Genomic DNA, 12813 nt, shown 5'->3' on the forward strand with positions numbered 1-12813 from the left:
CCCCTCACAGGCAGGAACCTCAACTGTTGTGCTTGTCACACTAGACTGGATTTGATTTAATTGGCACTCCTGGACTGAGGGCCTTGGCATAGAGGCTGTCTTAACACCTAGCATAACACATAGTAGGTGTCCAGCGGATGTTTGGAGAATAAATGCCCTTTCGTTTTTCAGGTAAAGATGTTAAAACCAGCCAGACCAGATAACCGGATCACTTAAGTGACTTGTCTTGAATTGCATCGCTCCATAGGGCCACATGAGGATGAGCAGCCTGGGCCCTTGACTCTTACTCCACAGATCTGGTGTTCACATTTCACTGTCATACGTTGTTGTGCCTGGGTTCCCTGCCCTCTCTGAGTACAGTGTCCATATGTTATCTAATCTTGAGTACTTTGGGGAGTAAAAGGGGCACTATTAATTATACTGAGATGAACCAGGACTTTACTGGCATGTGGTCTTCCTACCTCTGGCTGGTTCCTCCTTGGCTCTAGTCAATATATTTTTATTATAGAGAATGGTTGCTCAATTCTCTTGCACATGAGAACAAAGGTCTCTCAAAATTAGTCCTTGTAACAGAGGTTGACTCTCCTCCCATGCCTGGGCACTGGTCCTATCAGTCAGGGATCAGCCCAGTGACTTACTTAATAAATATCTATTTGTGATTTGTGTTTACCAGCAAACAATTATTGAGCGCTTTCTGTGTGTGGAGCTCTGTCTGGGCCTGTTGCTACATCTAATTTACTTTGACAGGCCAGCCAGCAGGTAGCTAGGGGCCTATGCCATGGGGCTGGAATTGGCTGGGAAACAGTGGTCCAGCCCCACCAAGGTAGTGACACATCACTCTGTTTTGTCTGGTGGAGGCCTGATGCCATAACTTGTTTCCTTCCTAGGAAGTGCCAGCCAAGCTGTGCTGTCTTAGGACCTAATGTGGATAACTGAAGGGTCCTTGACTCAGCTCCTGAGGCCGGAGCACAAGCTTGCAGGAGAATGGAGCTGTTCGTTCAGGATTAATAATTCTGATTTAGACTCATAGGCTTCCAAAGTTGAAAAAAATGGATCTTGGGGTTTGACTTGTTACCCTCTATCCATGCATGGTCTTCTTCTAGCACCGCTCAGACCCCCTTATTTTGGAGGCACCTCATTTCTTTTAGGCCTTGTCTTCTTGAGAGCTCTGCCTCCTAAGCCTAGGATGATTTCTCCTATTGTTGTATGTATTCGTGTATACACAATTACACATCCAAGATGTGCCTAGTTTTTGTATATGTGTGCATCTTAAGTTCTCAAATAATTGTTTCATTAGATATGTGATTTATATGATTTTTGTGGCCCTTTATCTGAAGAGCTCATAGCACTTTATTGTCTGATTTTTAAAATGAAGAATTTTAGAGAGAGAAGAACTAGTTTATAAAATCTTTCCTTCACAGAGAGAAAAAGGGTATGGAGAGAGGAGTGTGCAGGGACATTGCTGCAGGTTGAATCCTCAGAGACCAAGGAGAATTCCAGCCCCTTCCTCCCCATCCCACCCATGTCCAATCCTAAACCAGGGATTTTTCCACTCAGCTCATGGGGATGGTTTGGAGAAGAAGGGGGTGGTGCATGAAAAAGGCACCTGCAACTGCAGTGTAGGCCTCCTCAGTATCCTGGGGGGAGACCTCTATGGTGACGGTCCCTCCAGCTGCCATTGGCCTCCCTGCTCAGGGGGGGCAGAGAGCTGAGACTCCCCTCTTTCAGGGAGGCAGCTCTGGGGGAGGAGCAGGGCGGAGGGCACGCCCTCCCTGCCCGTTGCCAGGGTGACCGGGCCCTGGGCTCTGAGCAGCTCCTCTTACGGATTACGCTGTTCCGCTGTTCCGCATTCTTGTCTGCTGTGCCTGAGCGGGAAGCCATTGTCTGCCTCCAGAGCCCTGTGAAAGGGAGGATTAGAGGCCCCTCCCTTCCAGCAGTGGTTTCCTTTTTTCTGTTTCCTTCTGAACCTTGAGGAGAGGCCAGCACTCTTGGGAAATTGAATGAGGAGCTGTTTATCTCAGTCTGCGCCTTCAGATTTTTCATAACTTGCCCATCTCCCATGAAGAGGAAGTCTTGTACTTACCATTTGTGTCCTAGGTAGAACTTGACAGGAACTGACCAGCCTTGTGACACCCCACCCCTGCCGAGCCCCTGATGCCCGCAGTGCAGCCTCGTGGCATTTGTATGGCTCATCTCACAGAATCAGAGCAGGAAAGCACCTCACACATCTTCACTGAGCCTGTTTCGTAGAAAAGAAAACCGAGGCTCTGAGGGGGGGGGTGTGGGACTTACCCTTGGGGACAACGACAGAGCCTGGAGGAGAACCAGGTCCTCTGACTCCCCAGGCAGTATCTTCTGCACACATCACACTCACATGCCACCTGCTCTGTTGTTATCCTCCCCTTTCTGTCACCAAGGTCCTGAGTGGGATGGAGCAGTTCGCTTAACTGACATCTTGGCAGCTCTTTCTTCATATCCTCTTGCCTCACTCTGCCCTTCCTGAACCCCACCGTGGGGGGTTTAATCCTTACGTGGTGTTTTCACCTTTACAGACAAGATAACAAAGCCCCGAGGACTCTGTAAATGTCCAGTTGTTTGTTTGTTTACTTGTTGCTGGGAGAGGGATGTTCCTTACCTAGACTGAAGAGACTGGTGGTTATTTTTGGCAATTTTTTTTTTGCGGTAAAATATATGTAACAGAAAATTCACTACTTTAACCATTTCAAGTGTACAGTTCAGTGACGTTAAGTATATTCACAATGTTGTGTTGCCATCCCCACTCTGCATTTCTAAAATCTTTTCATCACCCCAGACAGAAGCTCTATGCGCATTAAACAGTAACTCCCCACCCTGCCACCCTCACCTCTACCTCTCCCCTCCTCTGGTAACCTCTTACTTCTGCCTTATGCATTTTCCTATTCTAGTTACCTTGTATAGTTAGACTTGTACACATTTGTCCTTGTGTGTCTGGCTTATTTCACTTAGTATAATGTTTTCAAGGTTCATCCATATCTGTACCAGTTAGTGACAGTATAACTTTGAGCAGATCATTTAACCTCTCTGGGTACCAGTTTCCTCACCTGTAAATAGGGATGATGATACCTTCTGTGCCCACCTCCCAGGACTGTTGTGAGGGCCAGTTTATTTACTAATGCAATAAACACTTATTCGGTGCTTGCTGTGTGCCAGGCACTATGCTTGGCGTCAGGGATCAAATGGTGAGCAAATCCTTGTGCTCATGGTATAGTATGGGAAATTTACTTTGTAAATCATAAAGCGTCGGCCTTCCGAATGCAGGTTGTTACCTTCCTTGTTCACCTGTAGCCCTTATTCCTTCATGCTGACATGCGCTACACCTACCCCAGCTGAGAACCTGCTCTAGAGAAGATGCTCTCCAGCCTCTCTTCCACCTTCCTGGTGAAGGATGAAGTGGTTTCTCTGGGTGCATCCTGCAGCTTTTGCAGAGTCAGGACTTTGAGAGTATCCTCAGGCACACCTGTACCTGCCAGACCTTCCTCCTCACTCTCCTGCATTCTCTGTTCCCAGGTGGCCATCAAGTCGATCCGGAAAGACAAAATCAAAGATGAACAAGATCTGATGCACATTCGACGAGAGATTGAGATCATGTCATCACTCAACCACCCCCATATAATTGCCATCCATGAAGGTACAGAGGCGGGCCATTTGAAGCTCAGAGTGTGTACGTGCGTATGTGCGTGTGCGTATGTGCGTGCGTGTGTGTGAGTGTGTGTGTGTGTGTATGTGTAGAGGCAGTCAGAACAGATGATACAAAGAAATGATACACAGGCTTTCAAGTTGGGCAAAAGCTGGATTTGAAACCCAGCAACTAATTCAACTTAGTGTCTGGGTGGAATAACCCTACCTATGTCACAGGGTAGTTGTAAAGATCAAATTAAATGTCACCGAATACTCAGCTCATGGGAGGAACTCAACAGATTGTAGGCTATTTTGTTGTCATTGTTAGGCTTTCCATACTTGAACATAACCTCTCCACCCCAATGAGACCCTCAGCAATATGGGAAGGCTGAAACATACATAGACCTGCACCTGTCTCAGGCATGTGGGTGCTATTCTTTATATGTCCCAAGAGCCAGGCCTCCTGGAGTCTGCCTTGTACTCTGTCTGAATCATTCCTGCCATGGGGCTGACTCCCACCTCTCCTCATCTCTCTCAGCCTCTTCTTGCTCTGACATCAGTGCTGGCTCTCCACTCCAGCTGCCGTGTTCCCTGTGACCCAGACAACAGGATGAGCGAGAGAGGGTGACGAGGGGAAGAGGGGGAGCACCCTCCCACACACACCTGTCTGCTTGCAGCCCTTACATAATTATCTGTTAGATGGAAACAAGGAACAGCGGCAGCAGGAGGAAGGAAAGGGAGCCTGTGGCTTTGCCCTCTATCTGAATATTCCCGGTGAAGAGTAGGAGAGGAGTCTTCTCTCCTATTCGTAGGAAGACTAAGGGCAGAGCCACTGACATAGCCTCACGGCCTGAGCCTGTCCCTCAAGGAGCCCAGGCAAGCGGCTGAGAAAGTTAATTGTATCTCTGTGCATTTCCCCCAGGGAAGAGTGGACAGATGACAGAGTATTGGTGGTTGGGGGTGCAGTATATGAATGAGTGAGTGAATTCTACCCCACACGTATATCTCCAGCCAGACCCAGCAACTTAGTTTTGAAACTCAAGATGTGACTTCTCCTTCAAGTTTAGCAGACATAGGACCGTCACAGTTACTCTGTGTCTGGCAGGGCTCCCCCAGTTCCGTTCCCATCCTGTCACAGCCTTCAGGAGATATGGACTGGGTAGGTGGGGAAACTGACCTCTAACCTAGCTTCTGTCCAGAATGTGCTGGCTCTTGACCCCCAATTTCATGGCACAGAGGCTGCAAAGATATGGAGAACCACAGGGGTGGAGGCTCAGCTTGGCAACCCCCAGGAGGCTAAGCCACCATGTATCAGGGCCACTTACTCACTGTCCCCTAGGGAAAAAGCTCAGTCCTCCTGGCCATGTATCCAACTGCCTGGGACTTGGGACTCTTACTGGGAGAAGCTGCTTTGCTCAGCTCCTTCTCACAGGCTAGACAGCAGTAGCTCTGGGGCTGGCCGAGCAAGCCAAACTCCTAGGACTCGTTTGACACAAAGATGTGATGTCAGGGGCATACGTGTTCTGACACATACTCACCCGAAGGGCCAGTTTGGTGAACCAGTCATTCCCTACCTTTTTAGAGGGCTGGAGCCAGGACAAGGCCCGAGGTGTCAAGAGGGCCCCTCCTACACATGTTGATGAGCCAGCTAGGGCAGGCTGACTGCCAGGAGCCCAACCAGTCAATTAATTATCAAATATTTATTGATTGCTTCTGTAGACAAGGCCCTGGCAGTTGTCTGGGCAAGAAGTCGAAGATATTGGAAGAGATGAATATCTCTGCTCTCTATGGTACTTTATAGTTTACAAACCACTTGATTCTTTTATCCCTCTTCTGATCTTCAAGGCAGGCATTTTATGGGCATTATTAGTCAAGTATAAATATGAGGACGCTGATAATAAACGTAACAGTAGGTGCCATTTATTGAGTGCTTGTTCAGCCAGTCCCAGAGTTCTCACTGACTGTGTCTAGTTTTCACCCCAGCCCTAAGAGTTTGCCATTATTATCCCACCCCTCAAATGAGGTGACTGAGGAATGCTGGTTGAATAACTTACAAGGATCACTCAGCTAATAAGTGATGGGGCCAGGATTCAAACCCAAACCTGCATTCTTCCTGATGGATCTAGAAGAGATTTGCCCAAGGTTACGAGGCAAAAAAAGCACCAAATCCTGAACCAGAGAGCCTACCTTTCATTCTCATCCAGTGATGTCACTGCCTTCCTGGGCATTTGCAGGGTAGTTTCAAGAATCCTCCAAAGCCTGAACTTCCAAAGAAAGGGAGGGTGAGCCAGTTCCCTGGGTCTTAACTCATTGCTCCTGGAAGATTTGAGAGCTTCAAAGGCCCTTCTCCTGCCCTTACTCGCCACTCTCCTGCCCCATTAGCAGACATTCCTTGAGGGAGGTTCTGCCTGGTCTGGGTCCAGGGAGCGACCAGTGGACCCCGGTTGGGGAGCAGTGTACGCTGGTGGGGCCTGATGTCCTGCCTTGCTGTGCCCCAGTGTTTGAGAATAGCAGCAAGATCGTGATCGTCATGGAGTACGCCAGCCGGGGCGACCTGTACGACTACATCAGTGAGCGGCAGCGGCTCAGCGAGCGCGACGCCCGCCATTTCTTCCGGCAGATCGTCTCTGCCGTGCACTACTGCCACCAGGTGAGCCGCTACCTGCCCAGCCCTGTCCTCAGGGCGGTCCCTGGGCTCCCGGGCTGGTTTGAGCCAGAGAGATTCCATGACTCTGGGATAGCACAGGGAGACAAAGCAGAGGCAAGACTCGATTCTGGACTCTCAGCCCAGGGAATGTGGTGTCTGGCTTTGAGTCCCTTGGCCCGGGGTGGAAGGGCCTGTGATTTCTTATACTTTGTACCAATAAAGATGGACATTCCCAGCCTACCTGTGCTCCCCCACCGGTCCCCTTTGTGTTTACCTCCCTTTCCGGACTAGGCCCTCATGCCCTTTCCTCCCTGGTGACCTTCCTCTGACCTTCCTCCCTCCCTCTTTCAGAATGGGGTTGTCCACCGGGACCTCAAGCTGGAGAACATCCTCCTAGATGCCAGTGGGAATATTAAGGTGAGCCCCACTTTTCGTTTCCAGCCGCTCTCCCACTTCTCCCCAGCCTTTCTGCACCGTCCCTGGCCAAGTCTCTCTAAGCCTGTAAGGGGTTCCAGAGGATTCAAGCAAATCCCAGACTTATGTGTTGGTTCCTATCTCATTGTATGTATGGAAAACTGAGACCTCAAGATAAGGGGTGACTTGCACAAGGTCCCATGGCTAGCTAGAGGCTGAGCCTGGGCTAGAACCAAGGTCTTTTGACTCCTCCACCAGTGCTCTTGATGTCACAAAGCTGACAGGAGTCAAGGTCTAGGGTTGGCTTTTGCTCACAACCTTGGGACTGACAGGGAGAGGGCCATGGCCTGAGTTCTTTCCACTTGCGTGTACACACGCACACGTGAACACTTTACTCTGCTTCAATTAGGTAGACCTTTGACACCTTTCCTCAAAGACCAAGATTTCCAGCACCCACTTCCTGCTTCTTGCAGCTGCTGACTTCCCATGCTAAGTAGTTAAATTTAGGTCTGAGAAATGCACGTTGATGAGATAAACTCAGATCTCTGAGCTGGAATGGGGAGTGGGCCAGGCTGGCCCCTGAAGGTGCCCGAGAGGGCTCTGACTGCACTTGGACCCTTCTCAGAATCTTCTTGAATCGAGGACAAAGCCTCTTCCCCAGTGGCCTCCGACCTGTGCCCTGAGGCGCCTTGGCACTGAGTTCATTCCCCTTTCCCAGCCCATTCCCAGAGTAGGTGGGGCTTGCTTTGATGCTATGGGGGTTGGGGGCAGAACCAATAAACCCACATAACTCAGATAGGCAGTAATTCTCCCATCCGCACCAATCATCTGCCTCATTATGGGCTTCAACTGGTAACAGCTTGATAAGAGGCCAATAAAACCATAAACAAAGGAGCCAGAGTTTCATAAACAGCCCCTCCCTGCCCTGGGGACATAAGACCCTCTGCTGGGAGTGAAGAGGTCAGGATCAGGCAAGGTACTAGCCTCAGCCTCTATCTGAGGATAGGCCGGATGGGGTTTCTCTAGGGAGCAAGAAGATGGGCTTGCAGCTTCACAAGGCCTCAGTATCAGGTGGCTCAAGGATTCCTATAATAGATTCCTTCTCCTGGGTTACAACCACAATCATGACCTTTGTTCTGCCTTCATCATTGCTTCTCGTCCATTCTGGGCTGACCCTGTGTTCCCGCCCAGGTGTAGACATAGATGAGCCTTTGCTAGGAGAGGCAGCCTAGCCTTGCGTGATTATTCAGTGCTGGAAAGGCTTGCTTCTGAGGACCATGACACTGGCATCAGATGTTGATTCTTGCCCTCCATCTGCTAGACCTTCCCACTGAGCCCCATGCATGGGTCACACCTGTGCTAGGAACTGCAGGAGGGGTGGGGCAGTAGGAGGTCAGTATGGGGAACATATTGATATAGAGACAGAACTGATGAGTGGGGCTACAGCGAGCCACCGGAAACTGTAGGACTTTGTGGGAGAAAGAGGTCTTAGGGCAATGGAGGGCTTCCCAGAGAAGGTGGGCTTGCCAGATCGAGAGGATGTGCATAGGCAGGAGAACGCACAGCTGGAGCGGAATACAACATGAGTACAGGGGCCTTGGGAACAGTGAGGACCCTGGAGCCCCCACACACCTCTTCCTAGATGCTCTTCATTGACACACCTCTGCAGGGCTCTTTCTTCCAGGGCCTGAGCTGTGTTGGCAGTGCCCAGTGTAGCGGTGGGGGTCATGGGCACCCCTTTCTCTTACTGGGGCCTGGAGAGGGGCAGGCTGAGAGCTACAGAAAACCCAGGCCTTGGCATGACTGTGTGTGACCCATTCCTGCAGATCGCTGACTTTGGCCTCTCCAACCTCTACCACCAAGGCAAGTTCCTGCAGACATTCTGCGGGAGCCCCCTCTACGCCTCACCAGAGATCGTCAATGGGAAGCCCTACACGGGCCCAGAGGTGAGTGTCCGCCCTCCGCTGCCGGCCTGCCTCAGCTGTTTGCCATGACTTTAGCTCCTGTGAGATAGGCGGGCTGGTTTCCTAGTTACTGCCTTTCTCAGAGCATGTAGCTCAGCCTCGCTACCTCCCAGGGTAGTGAAGTGCCGGGTATCTAGCCAAGAGTGGAAAACTAGAACAAGAACTTAAGTCTCCTGACTCTCAGTCTAGTTCTGTGCCCCTCACCTTCCTAGTTCCCATCACCTTCCCCGGCACCCAGCCAGCCACCCACTCCTGGCCCCGCAGGGGTGACCTCGCCACCGCTCTTGTGTTGGCGGCAACCCCTCCCAAAAGGATTGACGACACCTGCCCCCATGAGCCTCAGTCCCTCCCGCAGCGTCACCGCTCTGCTCCTGGGTACCAGAGGAAGGTGGTTCTCAGATGAGCTGGCCTCTGAGTTCTCCGGCGTGTACCCCTTTTTTTCTGATACGGAAGTGAGGCCGGAAGCCCCCCAGCCTGTGGCATGTGGGCATCCTTGCTGATCCCCCCTTCCCTTTCGCAGGTGGACAGCTGGTCCCTGGGTGTTCTCCTCTACATCTTGGTGCATGGCACCATGCCCTTTGACGGGCAGGACCATAAGACGCTGGTGAAACAGATCAGTAACGGAGCCTACCGAGAGCCTCCCAAACCCTCCGGTGAGTGAGGGGTGTTCTCATCCAGGCCTGGCTGTCCTAAGCGAATTTCTGAGGCAGGAGTTAAACAGTGGCAGTCGGGAGAAGAGGACAGTCCACTGTGGATGAGAGTTCCCTCCGGCCACCATCTGCTGTCACGTCTGCCCGCAGTGTCTGTGACCTGAGGATGGAGGGGATATCTTTTCCTTCCCTTGTGGACATACTTGATTATATGTGGAAAGCGCTTCCTAAGACCTGACTTAGAGTCTCTTTGCTATAGTTATCTTACTTCCTACTGCCTTTGTCCTTATCCTTAGAAATCTTTTTGTCCTTTACCTATAAAGTAGAAGGCAAGAAGGGTATGACATCCTTGGTTTACCCTTGCGCATAGTCCACGCCCTCAGAGGTTGCATTTCAGTGGGGAGAAGGAAGATACCCACTAACGTACAACAAAGCTAATGAAGTGGCCGGAGTTGGGATGGAAGAGGAAATTAGCGAAGTCCATGCAGGAAACCTGGGACCTGGCCTGGCTGGAGCATGTGTATAGCCCTAGGTGGGAGTGGACATATCTGACACAGAAGTGAGCAGTGTCTTAGCACAGGCGGGGATAAGCCAGTGAGAGGGGACTGTGGGTTCCCGTTCTCATGGCTGCCAATCTGAAGCTCCTTGCCTTTTGTCTTTCAGATGCCTGTGGCCTGATCCGGTGGCTGTTAATGGTGAACCCCACCCGCCGGGCCACCTTGGAGGATGTGGCCAGTCACTGGTGGGTTAACTGGGGCTATGCCACCTGTGTGGGAGAGCAGGAGGCAGGGCGCCCTGGCAGCGACTCTGGCCGGGCCTCCATGGCTGACTGGCTCCGGCGGTCCTCCCGCCCCCTCCTGGAGAACGGGGCCAAGGTATGCAGCTTCTTCAAGCAGCACACGCCTGGAAGCGGGAACGTGGTCTCCGGCCTGGAGCGCCAGCATTCACTCAAGAAGTCCCGCAAAGAGAATGACATGGCCCAGTCTCTCCAGGGGGACCCGACTGATGACACCTCCACTCGCCCTAGCAAGGGCAACCTCAAGCTACCAAAGGGCATTCTCAAGAAGAAGGCGTCTGCCTCCTCGGAGTGGGCAAGGGAGGACTCTGCTCTCAGCCAAGTTCCTGCGAGCCCGGGACAGCCTGCCCCGCTGCTCCCCAAGAAGGGCATCCTCAAGAAGTCTCGGCAGCGGGAATCTGGCTACTACTCCTCTCCTGAGCCCAGCGAGTCTGGGGAGCTCTTGGATGCAGGGGACGTGTTTATGAGTGAGGACTCCGTGGAGCAGAAGCCCCCGCAGGCCTCAGGGCTGCTGCTCCGTCGCAAGGGCATCCTCAAACACAACGGCAAGTTCTCCCGCACAACGCTGGAACTCGCAGCCCCCACCGCCTTCGGCTCCTTGAATGAACTGGCCTCACCTTGCCCTGCTTCCCGGGCTAGCCGCCCCTCAGGGGCTGTGAGTGAGGACAGCATTCTGTCCTCTGAGTCCTTTGACCAGCTGGACTTGCCCGACTGGCTCCCCGAGCCCCCTCTGCGGGGCTGTGTGTCTGTGGACAACCTCATGGGGCTTGAAGAGCCCCCCGCAGAGGGCCCCCGAAGCAGGGGCCTGAGGCGCTGGCGGCAGGACTCCTTAGGGGAGAGCTGCTTTTCCCTGGGGGACTGCCAGGAGGTAACCGAGGCCTACCGACAGGCACTAGGGATCTGTTCAAAGCTCAGCTGAGGATGAGGGGCATCGCCCCACCTGGGCAGGCTCTCGGATGTGCCCAGAAACACCCTGAGGGGAGACCGCTTTCTCCCCTGCCTCCCAGGACCAGCATCCTCGCCCAGAAGGGTGAGGTGTTTTGCAATTAAGCCCTGGGGTGTGCCAGACGTGGGAAATGAGCAAGTGAAATGTATTGAGGGTTCAGTGTCTCAGCCCTGTCAAACTAAGAAGGTAGTAGAGGGGAAAAGAGTAGAGAAGTAGAGGGGAAAGCCCATGGCCAAGTCCGGGTTTTCTGTTTCGGGTACACGTGGTAGGACCACAGAAACCTGGAAAGAGCACTCGTATCAGTACCCGTCTCCCTCATTGCGATGAGTACGTTCTGTGCACGGTGCCTTCCTGCCAAGAGAGGGATGGAAACTCTTCTCATACACATTCCCATCCCCGCCAGGCACCGAAACTGGAATGTGGAACCACCTCATGTGCCCAGGGCATCCTGGGAACGCGCTCCTAGAATGTGTCCCTTATTTCTCCCAGCAGTAAGAGAACACAACCTCTGTTTCTTCAAAGGTTCCCTCTCCTTTCCCATCCTCCAAACCTGGCCCAAGCCTCCTGGAGTTGCTGCTATGAATCTAAAAGACTTGAAAAGGCTCAGGCTGCTATTGGACTTCATCTCAAGGGGCCCAGACCCCCACCTTGAACCTCAAAGACTCTGAACTTCTCTGGCCTCCAAGCTGCTCCTGCTACTGAGAATGGGTGTGTCCATTTCTCTGGGCTTTTGGGACCCTAAAATGTCCTATTTATGTTTTCAGCTCTGTGTTTTTAAAAAAGTGAATCTCACTGTTTTCAATAATGTGAATACTATGTTCTGGAAAGTCAACTATGATATCTAACTTTTGTATACAGAGATATTTTTGCAATGATTCCCCACTGATCATGGGGGAGGGGGACCTTTTATGAATCCACATGTCCTGTTGCACTATTCAGAGGGGGTCTCTGGCTCCCTCATCCACTCCCTGACTCTGTCTACCTGATGGTCCATCTTCCTTTCTCTGTGACCAGAAAGAACCACCCCATTAAAAACCAGAACAGTGATTGAAAATAGCGTCTGTTGTTCTGTTTGAGGAGGTGGGGCGCAGGTCTTTGAGGCTTCTCTTAACACCTCCAGGAGGTGGGAAATAGAGAACCTGCTTAACAAAAACAAAACACAACAACAAAAAACCCAGCTCTTAGCTCCGAAAGGCTCCCCATTTTACCTTCGTCAGCAATTCTGCCCTCTTTAGCACAGAGGTGGGAGAGCCCTGGGCTGGGGGTCCCAGTTTGCTTTTCCAGCCTTTGGCGCTAAAGGAAGAACTGGGCTCGGCAGTTTATACAGCCCCGCCCCCAACCTTCTATCCATCTTCTCCCACCCATCCCCCATTCAGCTCTGTCCCCTGCTGCTTGAAGACACCCCCACCGCCTTTATTCTCTCCCTCCAAAGAAATTCCCTTTCCTCAGTGCTGGGCAGCTGCTCTGGCTCCGCCCTCAACGCCTGACCCCTAGAGAAATAAAGAATGCTTGGAATGCCCCCCCTTGAAGGCCATCCTCAACCCCCAGCAGAACATTCCCCACCCGCTGGCCTGCTCCTTTGAGAAACTGCACTCCTAGGGCTGGGATTAAAGGGAGAGTAAGGACAAAGTGCAGGCAAGCGGCTGGCTGGCTGGCTCTGGCTTCAAGCAGACTCCTCCCCAATGCCCAACCCGGGGGGTCGAGTTGCAAGAGCAAACAAAGTGCTCAGGCTACAACTG

General features: G+C 52.0%; 1 protein-coding gene across 1 annotated transcript in view; it reads left to right on the forward strand.

The window, feature by feature from the left end:
* NUAK2 (NUAK family kinase 2) overlaps positions 1-12128 on the forward strand; it is a 17225-nt gene extending 5097 nt beyond the window's left edge. Inside the window, exons 2-7 of the mRNA XM_006922858.3 lie at positions 3547-3667; positions 6156-6307; positions 6656-6721; positions 8545-8664; positions 9203-9335; positions 9996-12128. Of these exons, the coding sequence (XP_006922920.1) occupies positions 3547-3667; positions 6156-6307; positions 6656-6721; positions 8545-8664; positions 9203-9335; positions 9996-11047 (1644 nt within the window). The 3' untranslated portion in view covers positions 11048-12128. The remainder of the gene's footprint in view (positions 1-3546; positions 3668-6155; positions 6308-6655; positions 6722-8544; positions 8665-9202; positions 9336-9995) is intronic.
* The last annotated feature ends 685 nt before the right edge of the window (positions 12129-12813 follow it).

The sequence above is a fragment of the Pteropus alecto genome, unplaced genomic scaffold, assembly GCF_000325575.1.
Source record: "Pteropus alecto unplaced genomic scaffold, ASM32557v1 scaffold359, whole genome shotgun sequence".
NCBI classification, from domain to species: Eukaryota; Metazoa; Chordata; class Mammalia; order Chiroptera; family Pteropodidae; genus Pteropus; species Pteropus alecto.